General features: G+C 32.9%; 1 protein-coding gene across 7 annotated transcripts in view; it reads left to right on the top strand.

Annotated features, from left to right (window-relative positions):
- Nucleotides 1–24,073, top strand: part of kug (FAT atypical cadherin kugelei) — a 349,347-nt gene that overhangs the window by 210,164 nt on the left and 115,110 nt on the right. For all 7 annotated transcript variants that reach the window (XM_081973260.1, XM_081973258.1, XM_081973257.1 and 4 more), the window contains exon 11: nt 15,115–15,221. In XM_081973260.1, the coding sequence (XP_081829386.1) occupies nt 15,115–15,221 (107 nt within the window). The remainder of the gene's footprint in view (nt 1–15,114; nt 15,222–24,073) is intronic.

Raw genomic sequence — 24,073 nt, 5'->3', positions numbered from 1 at the left:
CTTATTGTTAGAGACTATTAGCAATCAATATTTCAACTGAATGATTTATTAGAAGTTCGATGAGATGTTGATAAATGGTTGAAAATAAAATAGTATCCAAACAACGGTAGAAAGTTTAATTTCTGTCTCGAGATAAAGTTCACCTCGACTTCTTCGAGTTCGTACCTAATATCTCGACAGAAATCAAACACTTTCCACCTGAGTATGTAATATACTATTATCGCACTAGTGCGGTAAAGTACCCTAAGAGTACAATAAAAAAATCATTATCGCTCTAGTGACTTTTTTGTTTTTTTTGTTGACAACTAGGTTAATGTTATTTTCAACAGGTGAAAATAGAGCGAAATTCCATTTTTTCAACAAACCTTTTTGTGTGGTGAGACAGTAAACCCAACTAACAACAAAAAAGTTAAAAAGCAGGTTCAGTTGCATTTTTGTAGTTTTGTGTTTCAAACTTTTAGCTATTTGAGACCAACAAGTGAATCTTTAGACATACTTTTTACCATTGCCTGGAGTTATTTTGTGAGTGATGGTTGTTTTGTTTTAATGTAAGCAGTGACGTAATAAAAAATAAAAAGTAAGTATGTGGTCGACGTCACAGTCTCAAGATTAACTTTGACCACTTCTTTTTATTTTTTTATCTCATTTCTAAGGTCTCTTTGATGTAGGAACTACATATTCAAGTCAGTGGCGTAAGTTCTAGGACTGGAAATGATTATTTTGACTAAACTTGTCTAAAGAAACATGACAGACATGCATCATTATCAGGTCAACGGATGTTAATGACAAAATGCAATAAGTAAAATTTTTCTGATACCAGTCAGTGGAAACGTGAGGGCGTTTAGACCCTGTTTTTGAATTCCGCACGTCTTTCTCTTTCCATTTTAAAGATTTATCATCTGTACCGTAAAGTTACAGACGAATTATTTAGTAAACTTTAGTTTGAATTCCAAATAGCACATTGCAAACACAAACAAAATGAATATAATGACTGCTATGCTTCAACCAGAGCCATACTGGAAAAAAAATGCAAATTTCAGTTTCGGGTTATAAAAATGGATGAGCAATTTATATTTCTAATCAAGCCCCGGTTGTTTTTAATGTCGAAATCTGAAAATTGTTTTTCCGTTTAACGGAAAAATTCAATTCTCCATTCCGAAATGAATACTCGCATATTAAAACCGAAATCCATCAATCTGTTCTGTCTGGTTGGTCGAAAGGCTGAAGAACATTTACATTTGCGAGCACTATCAGAGAGTACCCATTTTTTTGATAAATTTAACGCACTAATAAACTGGTGCAGTGATTTTTAAAACTAACTGATAAGACCGTTGACGAGGTGGTTGATAGTTGAAAAACAAATAAACATGTCAAGCTAGTTAACTTCTTTGAATGAAATTTTAAGCTCGAAAACAAACGTTAACCACTAACTAGATAAAACCCGTACGAGACTCGGGTAGGGTAATTTCCATTCAGCAACACGGGCCTCGTGAAAAATGTCCCTTTTAAAAGTGAGTGATAAATTCATATCCGGGGGCGTAATCTTGGATTAAGGCCAAAGCGGCCTTTAAAGAAAATTAATTTTGAACCGGGGGAGCACTACTTGAACTATAATTAACTTTTTCGTTAAGGGGGATATCGGTAATTTTTTAAGCTCTATAAATTTGCCAGAGTTATAATGGGTGCCATAAACACACTGGCTGTATATGCATAACAAATCGACGTGATTAACCAATAAATAAAGGGGTTTTGTTTGGCTAGTATTTAGAAAATTATGAAGTGATAATGTGGAAAATCCGAGGGCAAATCAAACAAAAAATGATGACAATTTCAGAGACAGTTAAAAGTATTAACAATGACGAGAAATTAATAAGCAAAAGTAACATTTAAAATATTTACCAATCTATTAAGTACATTGAGACATTATCCAACTTTTGATTTTTCTCATAGGTCTGATAATTATTTATCAGATTTGTTTCAACCGAAAGTAATATCCTCTAATATTACTGACTAGGCATGCGCATTTCTAAAAAGCTGTTCCAACCAGCTGCAAAGTACTAATTTAGAATCAATGATTATCGATAGTTTGTCGTCCCAACCAGAGTTCTAAAATTAGACGCATGCGTATTGATCAATTTTCTTTGGTTAAATTAAGTTCAAATTCTCATCATTTGAAGAATCAATTGGAAATCCAGCCAATCTCGCTACTTGCGCAATTTCTCTTTATATTTTGAATATCAAAATATAGCTGGCAACATTGTAAAAGGCAAAGTGACACTAATAAAAAAAAAGACAAAATTTGCAAACTTTAAAAATATTAAATGGCGTTAGACCAAACTTTTCATTTTTTGACCACACCTCAGTCACACCCTGTATACTCGGATTCCTGGCAATTTTCAAAAAGATCATTTAGAATTTAGGTCATCAGAAAAAGAAAGAAAATACGAATTTTGACGACCAGTTTGTATTAATCCTTTAAATGTTTGTAATAATTGTGTGTTGTTGTGTCTTAATGTCATACTTAATAAATAATAAATATACCAAAATCGTAAAAATAGTCCATTCTAGCTCAAAGATACTTTCAGTAAACAATACAGGGTTTGTCAAAAAATCAAAGTCTGACTGTATGTATATGACCCTGTATAAATACAGGGTGTCCCACGACGAAAGACATCGATTGATATTGGAAAAAGTATAAATAGGAGAGTTTTGAAAATTTGGCAGGATACTGATTTGGGCATGCCCGATCTAACTAAAATATTTTCAAGATGGTTGCACCTCCGTTTATACGATCACAACTTTCTTATTTTAAATAGAACACCCTATATATTATTACATATTTGGATTCCTCACAAAATTCTGACCAACTTTTGAGTACAATGCCCTATGCCTATCTCTAGCGGTTTTCGAAATATTTGATGTTTTTCCAAAAAAGTGACAGTTGCAACGCTCAACAAATTCAAAGATTACTTAAATCTGTTTATTATTTACGGAGAATGTGATAAAGTTGTGAGTAGAACATGTGAGGTATTTGCCGCTCGTTATCCAGAAAAATCAAAGCCATCACCAAAAGCTGCCATGCAAATAATTGAAAATTTTAAGAATACGGGATCTGTTAAGGGAAAAGCTATTAAAACAAAACAAATCCTTAATAATACAAATGTAGAAATTGCAATTTTGGGCTATTTTGTTGCAAATCCAACTTCGTCAATAAGACAAGTTTCCGTAGAATCAGGCATATCCAAAAGCTCAATTCAAAGGATCCTGAAGAAACATAAATTTCACCCTTTTTCATTTAAATTAGTGCAACACTTAAAAGAGGTTGAATTTCCGAAGAGAGTGGTTTTTAGTGAGTTTTTGCTGACTAGTCACTATGGAGAAGAATTGTTTTTGAATAATATTATTTGGAGCGACGAGGCCAAATTCACTAAAAATGGAATGTTCAATAGACATAATTCACACTACTGGTGTGACATAAATCCACACGTAATTAGAGAGAGAAATTTTTAAGAAATCTGGAGTTTTAATAATAAAAAATGTTTATTCGCAAATAAAACGAAATGGGTTGGATTTAGGTATAGGCAAGTAAATTGAAACGTATAGTAATTTTTAATGCTCAAAATGATTCCGTCATAAAAAATGTGGGTTTCTATTTAAAAAACTTGAAATTTTTCATTTTTTTTAGTGGCAGGTTTATGATTTAGTAATGAGAGTCATTACGGACCCTCAGTTTAATAAAACGATCCTTTATTTACAATAACCCAAAGTTTCATTGCAAAATAAATTACGGTTTTGACAGAATACAAAAATATGTTGAGGGTTGCAACTGTCACTTTTTTGGAAAAACATCAAATATTTCGAAAACATCTAGAGATAGGCATAGGGCATTGTACACAAAAGTTGGTCAGAATTTTGTGAGGAATCCAAATATGAAATAATATATAGGGTGTTCTATTTAAAATAAGAAAATTGTGATCGACTTCCGGTATAAACGGAAGTGCAACCATCTTGAAAATATTTTAGTTAGATTGGGCATGCTCACATCAGTATCCTGCCAAATTTTCAAAACTCTCCTATTTATACTTTTTCCAATATCAATCGATGTCTTTCGTCGTGGGACACCCTGTATACCATCTTTATTACATTCTCAAAGGTAAATCAGTCAAGATTCAATAAACAAAACATTATTCCAATATCCTCGAAAACAATGCGGTTAGAAAATTCGTTACTGCATTGAGCATTGTTTATCGCAACAAAAGGGTGCTGCTTTATGTCGTGATTGATCATCGATTAAGTGAATAATGGGCAGTTTTCAAAGTTTCGGGTTTCCGGCAAAAAAATCGCGGCTGTGTTAACGGGAGGACAATGACAACCCTAAATTAATAGATCTATTGACCCAGGTAGAGTGGCGCTGAAACATTTTTAGCTCAAACATTTATCACATTATTGGCGTTTCGAGCGAGTGAAATTTTTGATTGAATAATTACTTTTAAGGGTCCCTGGTTAAGTACACGACACGTTCGCAGACCTTCGTTATTCTATCTAGTTCCCTCGAGCGATTCCTTCATGATTTATTACATCACAGACACTATCGGGATAAACAAACAATTTAACCAGCGGCAAGAACCAAGACCCTGTCTGGTTATAATATAAATGTCTCCAAGCTATACTTTGTGGATTTAGTAGCAGTAGGACTTCTACTTGCCGCTTCATGAAGCTTCTGAGTGTAATATAGTTATTCAAATGTATATCGCCGTAGGTTGATAAAACAGAACAATTTTACAAGAAAGACTTGGTTTTCTTTGAATCTGATAATGTCCCGTTAAAAAGTTTGCAAGGCTCGAAATCCGATTTAGAAATGATAATCAGATTTTGGATTTGGACCAAACTTTTACTCCAACAAGAACAAGGTTGATTTTCTGAAGGATTTACTTTTGAAACCTTCCTTAACCCTACGTTTTTAATATATTATGACTAAAAATTAGTTAAAGATGTAGCTAATTGAACTCTTTTTAAGTTGCAAAAAAACTAACTAAAATAGCAGATAAAAATATCAAAAGGCCAAAGCAAATCTTCTCTTGTCTCTTGGTAGAATTTATATTTGTTAGAGCTCTGGTTCAAGCAATGCATTTCATTTTTGTATAGTCAATTGTTTTCACTAATTGTACCTGTAAACCTATTTAACTTTAAATCATAAGGAAAGGAGTTTAAAAATAAAATAAATATTCTGCACGATAAGATAATTTAAGATTATTTATTGAATTAGTTATGAATTGTTAAATCATGGTATATCATCGTACCTCACTGAAATCAAAACAAATCGCACTATTTTGTTATTAAAAATTCCATTACCTCGAGCATTTCAAAAAATTTTAAAAAATGATAGCAAAATTGAAAGTGTTATTGTGCATTTGGTATTAAAATCAGTGCAAAGTTATTATTTTAAAATAATGTTAAGAGTTTGTCTATTTCTACAGGAATGTTTGCTATTTTCTTAACAGCTTATAGAACGCACAAATAGGCAATTCCAACTGGCTGAAGTCATGGAATTATGAACCAGTTTCTTCCTAAGCAAACGTCATATTCAAAACATTTACTTTTGTATTATTACGTCATGTCATTTTGCTCTGATTTTGCCAGAGATGTCAATAAACTAGTATAATCCATCTAAAACCAAACAAAAAAAAACTTATTATTATTATATTCTATTATTTTCGAACATCTTTGGAAATACACGGATTTTCTAGACGATAAGTTAAGTTGAAATACAGGTCCAATTTCAATTATTTTACACTTTCACACATCCTCTTTTAGATACAATATAGATAAAAATTGTGTAAAATACTTTCTAAATAAACTGCGTTTCTATAAATTTCCTACTTTTCTCAGGGTTTGGTAACATGATCAAAATTGGCTACTAGCGCACTGTTTTCATTATAAGATCATCTTAAAACGCGTAGGTTATACGAAAAATTTGGCAAGATGGTATTAAAGTTTACTGTAAACAACAATAATGTAAGAGAAACACTGTTTTTCTTTAATGAAAATGTCATCAAATATGAGTTTACTAATTACCAACAATACATAACACAACTTAATCTAAGTTTACACAAGTTTGTAATAAATGGTGCAATGACAAACCAGCTAAATAAATATTATAATAAGAAAATGAAAAGTATAAATTAAATAAACATAAAAAAACAAAGACACGTTATAGTAATACTAATATTTTAAAACTGATAACTACAACTTGACACAAAACACAAATTTGCAAGCTGCTGCTTTTATTTGGCTTTTTTTGTTGTTTATAATTAGGAAAATTTTGTGTTTTCTAATAAACGTCTCGTGTCTTCAACCAATGAAATAGAACTTTGCTCTTAAATGTCCAATGAGCTATTTAAAAAAAAAATTGAGTTTGACTGGTTTCTGGATGTCCAGTATGGTTTGGCCGGACATGAGGTTTATTCTGAAATATATTATATTTTGAAAAAAAAGTTGAAATGACAAAACTCAAAAATTAATTTGAAAATATATTGTGTTTTTCTTCTTTTCACTTCTTCAAAATTCACATCAGCAAAAAAAAATCTATTAAACCACCACCATCACTGTCTTAATTTGATATCAATTTTGGCAAAAATAAATATAATACTTTAGAGTTGGAAGATAAATGCAACTAAAGTACATAGTTAAAATATCATATTATGTAACGGTGTAACTCATTCAAATTGCATTCATGAAACCTTATAATTTTTTGCAGAAAATCGAACTTTTCGTATCTGGTTATAAAAGTAGCTATTTTATAATTTTGACTAATAAAATTACATATTACAGGAATCGCGACAAAATAGACTCCATTGTCTAAGTAGTTACACAATTGCCAAAATTCTAATTGAATATCAACAATTCTCGTGCATTGCTATTTACCAGATTTTATAGATATACAGAGTGAGGCAAATTAGTGATGCATGAATGGGGACGTTGTTAGTAATAAAACGACGAGGTATAATAATAAATTACCAATAATTTCTTAAGCAGGTTTTACACCGCGCTTTGATGTCAAAGAAATTCATGAATTTATTCATGAAGCTGCTTCAAGGACAAATTTTACCAGTGTAAAACAAAATTTTATGTCAAATTTACCTTCAAATAATTTTACTTCAAATTTTTCACAAAATAGGACAGGTTCTATTTTCGTCCAACTTATTTGATCAAACTTGCCGTTTTGCGTAATGCCAACTGCCAACAGATAAAAACGAAAAGTAAAATGAGGTTAAAATCAGAGACTGACTATTAGTATTCAGTTGAAGCTGCAGAATTCAATACATAAATACAGTATTCAAGGCGATTATGAGATTTCAAAATATTCAAAAAACCAGAAAAATAAGAAAACCAAGTAGGAATAATCTTCTTGGTTGGCCAAACTGTTTTCATTGACAGCTTTGACATAAAAGTTTGATAGGTGTAAAACGAAATCACATTATGCTTCAAGAAATTCATGAATTTATTTGATGCATAAAATTTGATCAAATAAATGTGTCCAATTTCTTTGAAGTAAAACTTTTGGTGTAAAACCTGCTTTATAGAGACAGTGAGCAAATCCTGCGTCACAATAGAAAACAATTAGGAAACTTATCGAAGAATACTTGAAAAAAAAAATCGAATTATTTTTTTACGTTAAGGATGATCTTACCGATGATGGAAAAAAATAAAATGACGCCCATAAGATTTATCGTTATAATAACATAAGTTATTATAATAACTCGATAACAAATATAGGCGATACATCTTTCCTGGAAACAATTTTTTTGTAAAAAAGTGCTTTAATAATGTCCTCATTTCAAAACTGTCATTGACGTGGATTAGAAACTAAAAAGCAATTATTAAAATGCACTGTTGCATATTAAGTATTTTTTTTAGAAAACGGGAAAAAACAATTTAATTTGGAAACCCGGTATGACTTGGTCATAAAATTATCTACAATTTTCCTCCTTTAGCCGACGGTGTAAATTTAAAGATAAAGCATTTCCCGTACATCCATCACCAATTACGGTCACCCTGTATATCATGATAAATTACTGAACATGAAGGTATGAAAGTTTGAAAATTCTCTATTAAAATCAATGTAAAAAACAACGATTTCCTTTGCATGATTTTGAAAAAAAAAATGAAATTTATATTTTCCTTACCCATTTTACTAACTCATCTTGGGTATACAAATTTTCTGTCTGGATATACATAAATAGCTACTGTGTTAAATGTTCCTACTTTTCAATAGTTCAAAAACACCAAGTATTCTCCTCTCGTCCCTCTGCAACATTTAGTGTTAAACGTAATGGCACAATCATTCACTCATACCATAGTAAAAAATCCTCTAAAATTTCCGAGTTAAAAAGCGGACAGCATTAAAATTAGTTCGTTTAATCTTCAACAACACAAATGATGAAAAAAATGCGAACATTTCAGTTGCTCGTTCGTTCTGGATAAATAAATTAAAACCGGCTAAATGCAACGGCTATATTGAAAAATTGTAACCTATATTTCGATGTCCCAATCAAATAATCCAGGCAATAAAGTTGGATCAACCGAGCTGGGCACATGGTTGCGTTTCACTGTTTAAACCGAGAAAAAAACACGGATAAACACTTTTTCAAAAAACACAGACTGGTTAATTTTGTACGCCGTTTTTCGTTTAATTAATGGCGTCAATAATAAAGTGCTCTGCGGGAGAGCGGCACTTAATTCAAATTCAAGAGAAGCTTTCCAAATAATGAAAAATATCGCTTTTACAAACTGAACGATTAATCCGGTGCCGCGAGCTTAATCCTTAGATTACAGTTAATCCGTTCCGTTAGAAAATTTAATTTCGGACCTGTGGAGTATTTTATTTAAGATTTAATTACCTCTCTTCAGGATAAACTTTGAATATTTGACTCCTATCAAGTTTTTGAAAACTCATTTTGTTTAATAAGTTTTGATACAATTTAATTAATATTTAGATTAATAATTACAGCATTCAACTGTGCAAATTTGGTTATTTTAGCACACTAACTATAATAAGTCCATTAGAAATGTTTGTAAAATAATTTGGAAACACTTTCTCCTTCAGGCTCTTCACCTAGTTTTCATTACACAATTTGAAAATAATACATATTCCGTCCTGTGCACTTTGAACTGATATACTTCACGTTTTGTACCTAATTAATATTTTTTGTTTGGTTGATATGGAATAAATGCAGATGATAGATCCAGTTTGTGGTTACACCCAATATAGTCAGAAGATTCGTAGAATGAATGTTCACTAGAATTCTTTTAAAACTGACCAGGATGAATAAGTTCGGTGGAAAAGTAAAACTAGGATAAATGCATAACATCACACTGACTACACACAGTGAGCCATTGGGAAATTCTAAATGGTAACTTAAGCTATATTGAGATATTGAACGCTTGTGAGAGACAAAAATTTGCTACGTTTCGAAACAACTGCTTGTAGTGATGCTGTTTGACTCATTCGTGTTTGATATTTTCTTGTTGCAAGCAGTTATTTTGAAATATTACTTTACCTACTCTTTAAATAAGAGTAAAGCTGTTGCAAAACGTCAAAGAATCAATTTACAACTTAATGTTTGATAAGGCAAAACAATAACATTGCAACACTGGGCTAAAGTTATATTTTAATAGTACAGCAAAACTGCTTTTATGAATTAGCTGTTTTTTGCGCTTATATAGTTATAGAGGTTGGTCAGTAAGCACATTCTGTAGATTGCAAGATAATTGACGTAAATATCGTTAAAACAACTGTCTGCAGGGGTACTAAGCAACTTGATAGAGATTCAGAGATTTAAACAAGACAGACTTAGTAGTAAGATATGCGAGTTAAAGTAAGATAAATAAAGAAACTTTTTTCTATTCTCTTATATAGTTTCACTGCTAGTTCCGTTACTACTAACGGTCAAAGGAGTTGAAAAATGCTTTCTAAAGTAGTCAAAAATCTTACAATCAACAAATTTCTAGATCCGTGTAAGAGTTTCCCTCTAAAGCCTCTGAAACAGTCCAGAGACCAGCGTCTAGAAGCTTTCAAATGCTCCAGTAGCAGCATAGAAGCTACCAAAACCGTTTGGAACTGTCTAAAAGCTTGCAACAAGTCTGGAAGTTCTCAAACGATTTCAAAAGCTTCCAAAACACTGTAGAAACTCCAAAGTAGTGTATAGAAGTTTCCAAATGCTCCCGAAGTAGCATAGACGCTTCCAAAAGCTTTTGAAACAGTCTCAAAGCTTCCAAATGCTTTTTAACTAGTCTAGAAGCTCTCAAAAGATTTCAAAATAGTCTAAAAGCTTTCGTATGCGTAAAGACTGATTCAGAGTTCCGCAACGGTATGAGGTAGGTACGAGGTAACAGTAAACAGTAAGGAACTTAAACAGTTGATATGTCACAAATCCATTCATAGCTTTCTCTGTTTAATTAACTGTTTAATCGGCCTTAAAGCAATTCAAGAGCAATATCTAGAATCGTCCAAGAGTTTCTAAATGCCTCTCAAGCACTACAAAACCGTAAATATGCTCTTTAAACTGTTCAAAATCCTTCCAAATGATCTGAAGTAGTCTAAAATGATTTCAAAACCTTCCAGAACAGTGTCTAGAAGCTTCCAAATGCTCTTCAACTGGTCTAGAAGTTTTGATAATATTTCAAAGCAGTTTAAAAGCTTCCGTATGCTTCTAAAGCAATTTCTAGAATCGTAAAAGTTTCCAAATGCTTCTGAAGCAGTCCAGAACTTTCAATATGCTTATTAAACTGTCCAAAACCTTCTAAATGCTTCTGAAATTGTCTAAGAAAAATTCAGAAGCTTCCAAAATACTATGGAAACTCTAAATTGCTTCTAGAGCAGTCGAAAGCGTTCCAATTGCTTCCAAAATATACTCTTCAACTAGTTTAGAATCTCTCAAATGAGTTCAAAACAGTCTAAAAGCTTTCGTAAGTTTCTAGAGTAGTTTAAAATGTCCCAAAAATTTATAGAACCGTCTAAGAGATTTCAATTGCCTCTAAAGCAGTCCAGAACTTTCAATATGCCCTTTAAACTGTTCAAAAACTTCTCAAATGCTTCCAAAGTTGACTAAAAATAATAAAATATTCCAAGACACTATAGAAAGTCCAAAAGCTTCCAAAGGCGTTTAGAACAGTCTAAAAGCTTCCAAAAGATTGATTTGATTTCAAAACAGTTCAAAAGCTTTTAAACATTTCTACAACCGTGTAAGAGTTTCCAAATGCCTCTAAAGCAGTTAATAATCTTCAATATGCTCTTTAAACTTTCCAAGTACTTCTGCAATCCAAAAAAAAATTCAAAAGCTTCCAAAACAATATAGAAACTCTGAAAGCATCGAAGTCACTGTCTAGAAGCGTCCAAATGCCCCCAAAGTAGCATAAAAGCTTTCAAAACCTTTTGAAGTAGTTTAAAAGCTTCCGTATGCTTCTCAAGCAGTTTAAAAGCAATTTCTATAACCGTATAAGTTTCCAAATACTTTTGACGCAGATTGTCGAAGCTTCCAAACACTCTAGAAAGTCCAAAATGCTTCTGGAGAAGTCAAAACCCTTCCAAAAGTTTTCAAAACAATCTAGAAACTTCCAAGTGCTCTTCAACTAGTCTAGAAGCTCTCAAAAGATTTAAAAACAGTCTAAAATCTTCGGTATGTTTTTAGAGTAGTTTAAAAGCTTTCAAAAGTTTCTAGAGCCGTCTAAGAGTTTTCAATTGCCTCTAAAGAAGTCCAGAACCTTCAATATGCCCTTTAAAATGTTTAAAAACTTTGCAAATGCTTCTAAAGCAGTCTAAAAAAATTTCAAAAGCTTCCAAAATACTATATAAAATCCAAAAACTTCCAAACCAGTGTGTAGAAGCTTCTAAGTGCTCCCGAAGCAGCATAGAAGCTTCCAAATATAACTTTTTGCACAGTTTTTCCTAAAAAAAGAAGTATTTTATAGAAACTGGGGGTATTTTCTTAATTTGATGCGCACCTGCCAGATATTATCGCTATGTAAAATATCCAGAACTATCACATCCATCATATCATCAAGTTTACTAGTGGTTTTGTGGATAAATCTAACAAAGCAACACAGTTATATAAGAAAGTATCCTAGTCTCATGTAATAACAGCACATCATCTATCTCGTAGAAAGTAAACCCAACGATTCGAAATTAAATGGAAACTGTCACATTACCGGAGTGTCTCTTCCGCACAAATTGTTATATCTATCTCGGAAGACACGACGATCTAAATGGTCTCAAATGCAATACAGGAACACTCATTTTTCTTTCGTTGCTGTTTAGGACGATAAATATTTTTGCGAAAGCGATATTGTAAGATAAATGCATTTCTGTGATTGCGCCTCAAACTGAGAAATACTACTCGGTTTGCACTTAGTTGGCATTAAACCTTCATTAAAAGTAACTTTCTATTAGTTGAAAAGGAAATCTGTCGGACGTTTTTGCTTTGTCACTGAGAGATTGCAGTTCTCTTCCTATGCATTTTTGTTGCAAAAAAGTCTACTAGTAGAAAGTCGTTAGCTTTAATAGTCATTAGGGACAAAAGTTCTTTATTTCTGATCATATCTAAGGACGAGGTAATTATCTCTTTGAAAAATCTCGTAGTGAAAAATGTACGGAAGAAACGAACAGACATACATTTTTGTTTAGTCATTGATGCAAGATTACTATTATTAACAATGCAATTTTCTAGTGGAAGTATTCACATTTAAGATATTGAATGTAATTGGAAATTAGATGCGCCTGGTATTATTAGTACCTAATTAATTATTGTTAATTTTGTCCATTTTTCATTGGGATTGCAGATTCATCTCAGTTTGAGCGTATTTTTTGTAATTAATTTAACTTTTAGTGGCAAAAAAGCGCTCATAAAATTGCATGACATTAACAGTTGACATTATTTAATTAAACGGTTTAGATTTAATTTTTCATTTAATTATTTATAAAAAAACTAAAAGTTAAACTTTTTAGATTTTCTAGTAACTTTTTAAATTTGGAGAAGAAACTTTTTTGATATAAAAAATTAAAATTGCCATAAAAAAGCCATAAGATTAAATGTCAAATAACGCAAAGCAACGAAGCAAATTAGCTTTAAAATCGAGATGTTAAAAATATAAAATTAGAAGAAAAGGATATAATTCCGCCGTTTTAAAAAAATCGTGATTTTTTCTTTTTGAAATGTTATTTTTGACTAAGTTTGATTTTCGACAAAGTTTGATTTTTGTTAAATATCTAGTGACCAGTAAACTTTTTCAAAAATTAAAAATCAGTTGTGAATTGGTCTTCAAAACTGAAATTTTTTCCTCATTTAACTGACTTCATATTTCTGCTATTTTTCGATATTCCTTTCGCTCCATACACATGAGACACTAAAAAGACCAAAATTGTTGTTTTAACTGAAACACTTTGTATATTTTTACATATTTTGATTACGTTTAATGTCTTCAAAAACCTATATACATATGTAGTGTTCTTGAAACTAAGGTATTTTTTTTTTTGTCATTGTAGGTCAATAAATTAAAAAATGAATAAAATAAAAAATAATATTATAATTTGTCATTATAGTGTTGAGTGTTCCTTGGTAAATTAATTTTTTGCCATAGATTATAGAAAATTAGAGTTTACAAAATGTGCATTGAAGATCAGCATAATTTAAAATTTTTTTATAAATAAAAATAAAGTAAAATTTAAAAAGAAGAAGAAAGATAGTATTTGCATTAAAAAAACGACTATTTTAATATTGTTCAGAATTATTTATGTTGATTTTGCCTACTATGATTAAAAAGAAAAATATTAAGTCTTTGTTTATAAGAACCCCCTATATATGTCATTGTTCTTTGACAGATTATTAAAAAACGGCATTGTTATTTTGTTTTACAGATGACATTGTTACTTTAACTTAACCTAACTTAGCAACTCAAGAAAATCAAGCACAGAAATATCAAAACCGCATGTCTTTAACATGAGTAATAATTGAGATATCGTGCCATGCCTGAAAACTGGACATCCTGTACTTTATATCCAAAGGAAACATAAGTACTACACCTAATCAGTTTGGAATGTTTTAGATTGGTTGAGGTTACTCCTGCACCACAAACGATTATTGGATAAACTGAACTTTACACTGTTTTCAACCTAGTGGACATCAAGAACATCAACAAAAAGATAAAATCAGATATAAACTAAACAAAAATACTCAATACAGGCAAAAGTAAATAATCTAGGTGTTTCTGTTTAATTTATCTCCTCAGGTTTACGCTTCGTAACTTTGCCAAGTTGGAGTATTCAGGATAATCTTAAGTCTTCCCTTACACGTTGTTAACTAAATAATCTTAACTAATACTGAGTAAATTATTCACTTATTGATGTGCTGTGAATATAGTTACGTTCTGTCCCTCTGTTTACCAAGAATCCCTAATCAACAGGTCCTTTCTAAATACTAACGCTTTTCTTATTTACGCTTAGCATGTGACATGCACTTTACATATCCCAAGCCTTCATGTAAGCTAGTTTATTTGCTGTAGATCAACAAATTATCTTAATGGAAGAAAGACTTGATTTGTTTTTTTTTCTGAATCAGCAAACTGCTATAATCGCACCCCTGTAAACCTAATGAAAGAGAATCAAAAATTGATCAACTCGACAGTTTTTAGGCAGCTAGGAATTATTAAGCTTATTCGCACATGGAATCGAATCGAATCAATCGTTCCCCATTTAGGATCCACTTGAAAAACAGTATTACGTCACTGTTCGCATTTCGCAGATTGACAGGCATATTTCCGGACAGGTCTGAAAGGGATTTCGAAATAGAATTACCTTTGCCTTTTTGTGAAATGTACTGGAACTGGCTTTTTATGAGTGCCATACACTGCTATTTGGTAAGCAATAAAAGGATTGAATTTTTATTGGCGTACACGATACAGAAAGAGTTTTTCCAGGGTCTTTTTTTTGTTTGATTGACGGGGGACTTCTTATCTCCGATTGATATACAATTTCCTGCCAAGGGAATTCGGCACTTTGGATATCAACCCTCGTTTTTGTATCTTTTATAGAGTTTGAGCTGATAAATGTTTTTGTTGCAGGTTGTATTAAAACCACCGCAATCTTGGACATTGAAACCAGAGACCACTACTGGTTAACTGTGTTTGCCCAGGATCATGGTATTGTACCTTTGTTTTCATCGGTTGAGGTAAGTGTTAATTGCCATTATATTTAATATGTTATCATATTATTAATTATGAACACTGTGCGGTCAAGCTATAGAATGTCAGTTTAAAGAGGATTGTTTATAACAATTTCATCACCATACACCACACAAACAATCCAAACTAGCAATATAATTATTGTCGTTTTTACATTTTGACACAAAACAGTTTTCTCAACATTGGTCAGTTAAGGGATGATCTGAGAACAGTGAACACATAACTGACATAATTTCCATTATTGCAGTTCTGCTATACAATGTGTCCCAATTTTTTTCTATGTGAAACTTAATCAGCCATTTGAACTATTTTTGTCGTTTTTCTGAAAATTATGAAAATGTCAAGTTATAGGAGGCTAAATATGACTGCTTACTTAAATTCTAAGCTTCTAAAAAATGACACTTTGAGAATTAGGTACTTGGCAGACTATAAATTATAAGAAAATAAGTTAACAAAGGTTAATTGACGAAACAACTTTGCAGAATAAAGGTGACTGTGGGTTATTAAAATTAAATAAATACTCCAATTTTTTTTTTGTTCTAAATTTGAAAGAATCGTAATTTTTCGAATTTTCAACTGACCTGTTAACACTATTTATGATTTCTTTGGTATACTGGATACAGTTTAAGATGATACAGGGAATTTACTTTTCAGGTTTTTTTGTACATTTTTCAAAAAACTGAAATAACCATTGATTGATAGTTTAAAAGTTTAAAAAGTTGAATCCAAAAGTTCTTACAAAAATAATCCTAATCAAATAAAAGGGCTACAGCCAATAATAGTGCTTTTCGAATAGATCAGCCGGTATACATATTTAAATATTTTCGGTATGTTCTTTTGACAAATCTTGTAATGAATAGTAAATAGTTATTTATGCAACAAGTGCAAAAAAAGTTCAAAAACGGACTTTTTGCGTGGGTTACATACAACATTTTTTATAAAAATGACTTGTTGGATATCAAAAGCACAGCAAATTTAGAATAGTGCAAAAAAGAGGAACTTTTTGCACGATTTTATAAAATAGTTATTTATGCAACAAGTGCAAAATAGCTATTTATGTAACCAGTTACGAAAAGTTCGATTTTGTGTAATGAATGAATGTTTGTAGGGCGAGCGCAGCGAGGTCCTACAATTTGAATGAGTTACACAATAATACATTTTCGAAACGTGATGCATACATAATTTTTTCTAATTTTGACCAAAAAGCTGTGAAAACCATCTTTTAAAGTGATTTAACACAAATATTCACTTTCATTGCACGTATAAACTGTGACAACGACATGTTATGATGGATGTCGCCCATATGTTTCTACGGAAATGCATATAAACAGGGAGTGATGAAATGAACTTTTCATAACTAGTTACATAAAGTAAAACGTTTTGTCACTCTAATCAGTTTTGAAAAGTGTCACTTTATATGCCAAAATTAGAAAAAATAATTTATTGCACTAGTGCTAAAAGTTCTTTTTTGTTTCACGTTGCACAAATAACGATAATAATTTGGTAGTAAATTTTAGATTAAACTTTTTAAACTACATTAAATAATGGCTATTTAAATATTTTTAATTACATACAGGGAATTCTAAAAAGAGGGAGTTGGTCAGTTCCCAGTGATTGACCCTCTTCATATGGGAATATTAGAAATTAATGTAGCTATAAAATTCTTTACTTATTATTGGGAAATTAAATATATATTATTTATTCCGTTCTCTTCATCAGCTTTCAATTATAATTTGCTGTTTGCAGGTAAACTATATTTCCACAAAGCAAACATTGTTAATATAGGTATACTACATATCACAAATTTGTTTATATACCCATTTAGTTCTCGTTAACATCAAGTGAATTAATAACATGTAGTTTATTTTAGAACTTATTTGCACTGCTCTTCAGTTGGCAGTTTCGTAAACACCAATTTTGCCCCGCAACAAAATTTTAGCGTAAAAGAAAACCATAAACACAAAGATCTATTTGCAGTTATTTTAGGAAAAATTGAGAAAAATCGTTTCGTTCTTCCGTTCGACTTTCTGAAATATGGTTGAAATATATTGGTTGAGGCTTTCAATTTTTGCTTTTATTTCAGCCTTACAAAATCGCGAGCAATGCAATATTTTTGTTTTCCTAGGAGGGCCGACCTGCCCTCGCACATAAATTACGTGACTGGCTTGGTGAAATTTCAAACTTTATCGTACATTAGACGATTTCACTGTCATCCTCCCCGTTATAGACTAGACATAAAGCCCAATATAATGCATTATCAGTGACAATGGTCGTTATTTTTCAAAATAGCCGCGTTATTACGGCTCTCATTGTTCATCGGATATTACATTCGGAAATGTCTCTTCTCGTTAAGAGCTTCCTTTAATGGCCCGCAATGCTCGACAATTGCACATAAGTTACCAAATTGCATTGTCAAGTGATAATTTAACTCTCGCTGGTTTCCTTCCAGCTTATTATATCGAGACAGTTGATTTATAATTTATAAAATTATATATTTGTACTATAAAAGCTTTATTGTAGTAAAATTAGCTCGGTTTAGACTAGAATTAATGAGAAAAGCAAAAAAATATTGACCAACAATGAACATAAGTAAAACCAAATACATGTAATCTCAAAAACTTCTTCTTCTTCAAGTGCCGTGTCAGGTCCCCCTGACGTTGGCAATTACTTGGGCAAGTCTTTCTCGATTCTGCGCCAATCGAAACAGTTCTTCTGCGCTGCGTATACCGGTCCATTCACGGATGTCCCTCAGCCAGGAAGCCTGTTTTCTTCCTACTCCTCTACGTCCTTCCACTTTTCCCATCATGATCAGTTGTAGGATTCTGTATCGCTCTCCTCTCAAGATATGTCCAAGATATGAGATTTTCCTGCACTTAACTGTATTTAGCAGCACACGTGTTGCATCGGCCCTGTTTAGCACCATTTCGTTGGTCTGTATATCTGTCCAGGGTATTCTCAGCATTCGCCGGTGTAGCCACATCTCAAACGCTTCTAACCGATTAACTGTAGCGGCCTTAATGGTCCAGACCTCTGCCCCGTATAGTAACACTGACCATATGTAGGATTTTACCATTCTCTGCCGTAATTTTAGGTTCAGATTATCATTGCAGAATAGTGGTTTCATTTTTTGGAATGTTGTTCGGGCTGTCTCTATTCTGCATCTTATTTCTCTATCTGGATTCAGTTGTTCGGTGATATAACACCCAAGGTACTTAAACTGGGTTACTCTGTCTATATTCTTCGTATTGATCTGCAGTGAAGCATCAAGATGTGGTTGTCGACTAAAGACCATAAATTTTGTCTTATTGATATTTATGTTGAGCCCCATTTCTTGCCCTTCTGCGTTTACACAGTTTAGTAGATGTTGCAGGTCTTCTAGTTTGTCACTCAAGATGACAGTGTCGTCAGCATATCGTATCGTATTTATATATTCTCCATTGATTTGTACTCCCATTTCTTGTTCTTGTGTAGCCCGTTTAAAGATTTTATCTGAATATATGTTAAAAAGCAGTGGTGACAGTATGCAGCCCTGTCTGACGCCTCGTAGAATTTGACTTTCTTCTGTGAGCTTTCCGTTTAGTCGTACTGCTGCCTTCTGTCTCCAGTATAAATTTTCGATAATTCTAACGTCCCTGTTGTCCACTTCCACGTTCCTTAAGATGTTTATAAGCTGTATGTGTTGTACTCTGTCGAAGACCTTCTCGTAATCAACAAAACACACAAAAACGTCCTTGCGTTGGTCACGGCATTTTTGCAGTAGTATATTCAGAGCAAACAGTGCCTCTCTAGTTCCTAAAGCGTTTCTAAATCCAAACTGGGTCTCATCCAAATCTGCCTCACATTTGGCTCTTATCCTCGCGTGGATAATTTTGAGAAAGACCTTCAAGGTGTGGCTCATAAGGCTTATTAGTCTATACTCACTGCATCGTTTTGCCCGTTGTTTTTTCGGAATTGGAATGAATACGGATTTCAGCCAATCCTCCGGTATGTCTCCAGTCGCGTACACCGCATTAAACAGTTTGACCAAGATTCCAATGTTTTCCTCTTTGATCATTTGTAACAGCTCTGTTGGGATGTCATCAGGTCCGGTGGCTTTTTTGGTTTTTGCGGATTTTATTGCAAATAGAACCTCACTCTTGAGAATTTCTGGCCCTCCGTCTATATTTGCGTGGTCATCGAAGTTGGGTTCATTCGGTCTATTATCATCAAACAGCTCATTTATGTATTTGAGCCATGTTCCAAGGATTTCTTTTTCATCTAAGATATTTTTACCTTCAGTGTCTACTAGCATGTTAGTGGTATTTTTATTGTATAAACCTGCTACTTCTCTGACCTTTTTATACATGTTGAAAGTGTCATGTCTATTCTCCAGGTCTTCCATTTCCATACATTTTTCCTTCATCCAGTTTTCTTTGGCGATCCGAATTTTTTGTTTTATTTCTTTTTGTCTCCTTTTATATTCTTCTGGGTTTGTTTTATACTGCCGCCTTTGCTCCATGAGGTGCAATATTTCGGATGTCATCAATTTCTGTTTCTTCGGTGTATCCTGTCTTACCGTATGCTCCGTCATTAGCTTATTCGTTAGTTCCTTGAATGATTTCCAAATTTCATCCACGTTGTCGACGGTTCTGAATTCCTTTATGCAGTTGTTCAGGTCTTTCGCGAATGTTTCCTTATTGTTTTCCGCCAGTCTAAATTTAATGTGTTGGGTACTGTTCTTTAGTCTCTTAAGTTTGACTCTAGTGTCGGCAACCAGCGGGTTATGGTCAGATCCCACGTCCGCTCCAGGATAGGTTGTAACTCTGTTTACGCAGTTCCTAAATCTTTTGTTGATCAATATATAATCAATCTGGTTTCTTATAATGTGTGTTGGGTTATCGCCTGGACCCCTCCAAGTATACAGTCTTCGTTTATGCAGTTTGAACCATGTATTTGTTACCACCATGTTGTGATCCTGGCAAAATTCGAAAAGTCTGTCACCCCGCGCATTACTTTCGCCCAAGCCATGCTCCCCTACCAAGTCCGATCTGCTACCCTGGCCTATCTTCGCGTTAAAGTCTCCCAGGACATATGTAATTTCATTGTTCTTAAGTGTTTTCATTATTATGTCTAATTGGCTATACAGAGATTCGACTTCGTCGTCGTACCTTTTGTCTGCCGTCGGAGCATATATTTGGAGTACATTAATTAAAAGGGCTTGCCCCCAATTGTAGTAGTATTATTCTGTCGTTTATTGGGACAAAGTTTATCACGTATTTCGCTAGTTCTGCAGTCACAAAAATTCCTACTCCATTCCTGTGACCCGGTTCGCCTTCATCTCCCCCAGAGTAATATAAGGTGCCATTTTCGTGTTTGCATGCTCCTGAGCCAGGCCATCTCAATTCGCTTACACCCGTTATTTGCAGTTTTACCCGATTAATCTCAAAAACTACAATTGACAATATGCAAGTTACAGCAGTTGGCAAGGGTTGACAAATACCTGATAGCAACCATTAATTCCCAAATGGATTCAGATTACAAAATATAAATTAAAATTGCATTACCATGATACCCAGATATACCTTTGCCTAAGTTTATACGCTACTACTACTTATGTTTACTTACATCTTATGCTTACACAGGGTAATTCAAATTCGACCCTCACCATTGGGATCTCGGAAAGTATAAGAAATACGAGAAAGTTTAAATTGGGGCAAAGTTGCTCAATTTAAAGTTAAACCAAATACCGTTTTAAAAAGTTCGATTTTCCTAGTACTTCCGAAGATATCCGAAAAAAACTGAAATTTTTATTTTTTGTTGTTATTTATTTCTAACCTTATTTGAAGAGATATCCCAAAACCGAAAAACGCAAAAACATGTTCATTGCCATTTTTTATCAGACATATTAAATTTTTAAACGTCAAAATAGTACGTTTAATTTTGATTTCAGTGATTGATGACAACTTATGATTTGCTTCATAAATGACGAAATAATTCAATAAAAACTAATTTTACTTCAATAAGTTGGCTATGAATTCATGAGAAGTTTTATGAATATGACTTGACAGGATCTGTCAAACGCGATTATTTAGACTGCACTGATTTCAATTCCATTTTTTTTTAAAAAAAACATTTTCCAAAAAAAATATGGGGTAGCTCCTATAAAAACGTCAAAATAGCTATTTATGTAACCAGTTACGAAAAGATCGATTTTGTGTAACGAATGAATGTTTGTAGGGCGAGCGCAGCGAGGTCCTACAATTTGAATGAGTTACAGAATAAGACATTTTCGAAACGTGTTGCATACATAATTTTTTCTAATTTTGACCAAAAAGCGGTAAAAACCATCTTTTAAAGTGATTTAACACAAGTATTCACTTTCATAGCACCTTGTATAAACAGTGACAACGACATGTTGTGATGGACGTCGCCCATATGTTTCTACGGAAATGCATAAAAACAGGGAGTGATGAAATGAACTTTTCATAACTAGTTACATAAAGTGATACTATTTTTAAATTAGAAAAAATCTGTTTTTTTTATTTTTTAAGGTCAACCGGTGACTTGTACGGAAAAATGTTATATTTTATAAAATCAAGCGTTTTCTTGAGGGGCATACATAGTAAAAAATTCACACTGCTCACTCAAACTGTTTTCGAGAGATTTAGCAAAATGTCCCTAAAAGGTAATCGTATTTGACGCCATCTAGTAGTAACTAGTAACGTTGTGTCATCAGCGTACTGAATTATACTAAGTTCAGAACTTCCCAAAGAGTTAACGATGTCATTTATGTATATGATAAAGAGGATGGGTCCCAATATGCTACTTTGTGGAATGCCCGTATTATTTTGCATTAATTTAGATTTATAACTATTCCATCTCTATTTATGCCAACTCTTTGCTACCTACTCGTGAGATATGAGTTGAACCATTTCAGCGCATTACTTCTAATGTCATATATTCTCAATTTTTCTAAAAGTTTTAAACGGTCTATACACTCAAAAGCTCATTAAGGTTTATAGAATGTTATGTATGGTTTCAGCTGCTATATTTGGTAGAAACAAATGGAAATTGTGGCTTTACAGATGCTTACTTTAAATTATATTGCTTTTGAGTCACACATGAAGTCGTACTAAGAACAATTGGATACGGCAGAAACTCATGTATATATTTTTTTCGACGACTGACTTTGAAAGTACCTCATGTACGCTTCCATTTAAAAGCAGAAAGTGGTTATTCGCCGCGCGAAAGCAGAAAGTGAATCATTTTCTGCTCTAGAGCGTTTTCGCTTCCTACTAACAATCTACTCGCCAACTTTTTCGGCGTTTCCATAACAACGCTTGACATACCTGTTTCAAATAACCACATTCCGTCAAAGTGATTTATCGGTGACAATGAGTTAGAGCGACGAAAATGATGTGAGTTGTCCTTCTACTCCACCCCACAGCAGTCGTCGAAAAAATATCGTCTATATTTCGAGCCGAAAGTACTTTTGCCGCTTTTACATCATTGCAGCGTTCGGCTTCGCCTCAAGCTGCAAATTTCATGTGCAAGCGGCAAATATGTACTTTCCGCTCTTAATATAGAATATACTATTTTTCAATGGGACACTCTATGTTGGGCCACATACTTTGCAACGACAAATACTCTCTCTTACAAGTAATCATACAGGGAAGAATAGAGGAAAAAAGGCGAGTGGGATATCCTCAGTGTTGATCACTTATTTTACGTTGTAAGAGACAGAGAAGCGCTTGGGAAAGTGATCGCAAATTTTCATTATATGAAGAAGAAGAAGACTAGCATTTTAGTCGACATGGCCTGTTGGTGGTTTCGAAATTTTCCGGTCACTAATCATGCTAACTCGTATCTTACATCAAAATATCCATGTAACCGGTAAAACTGAAAAAACGAACAAGAATTCGTTGTTCTGATATAACAATAAACGTATATCATATCTTGCTGACCGAGTACAGTGTAGCCAACTGCTGGACGTAATCTTTTTCAGACGATTTATGTTCAGGCAAACATTAATTGCCTGACCTATTTTTAAAATCTTTTTGGGGATACGAATTACATTTTAAATATTTAGGAAAGCTTTCCAGACATATAATCTGATGTTTTTATCTTGTATACTCTTAACTATCATAAGCTGCTCGAGCAGCATTATAACTCTCATAAATGGCACCGCTTTTCCCCATTATATCCCCTTTTGATTCTGATTAATATCCTCTTCGCCAACTTTTCTACTCATGTTTATAGTTGATTCCCTGATCTCGTATAACTGTCGTCGTAATAAATTATAGGGTGCTCATATCGGTTTTTACTAGCATCGTAATAACCATTTTTCCTTGTTTCTATTTAGCAACATAATGGCCAAAAGGACTGGTCCGTAAAACGCCAGTAAATTTCGTTAATATGTTTACCTTTTTATTTTTATTTCGTTACATGGTGAATTTACGAAACAATTGTGTGTTGATCATAACCAGAAAAACGGAAGTGAGGACGGGCGCCATGATGAATATAAACAAGTTTGTTGGACTAGTCCCTGTTATTAATGGAGCAGTAAAATTGTAATGAACGAAATTTCTAGTTGCCAACGAGACCGATGGCGCGTACTTCAAGCTAGTTAACGACTTGATTACAACATCAAATAGCTGAAATTTGGAGTATATTTCAAGTTTAAAGACTGTCATGATACAAGTTTTAAAACATCGTATTACCCTCATTACTTGGTCAAAATGGTAATAAGTCAATAATATCGCTTATAGTTCTGTATTGAAATATGCATCTAAAGTAGTACTATTTATCGTTGAAGCTGTTAGAAACAAATAGTAAAAATGAACTTATTTTTATTATAGAA

The sequence above is a fragment of the Ips typographus genome, linkage group LG2, assembly GCF_016097725.1.
Source record: "Ips typographus isolate SLU linkage group LG2, UJ_Ityp_2.0, whole genome shotgun sequence".
NCBI classification, from domain to species: domain Eukaryota; kingdom Metazoa; phylum Arthropoda; class Insecta; order Coleoptera; family Curculionidae; genus Ips; species Ips typographus.
This window is presented reverse-complemented; position numbering and strand designations above follow the sequence as displayed.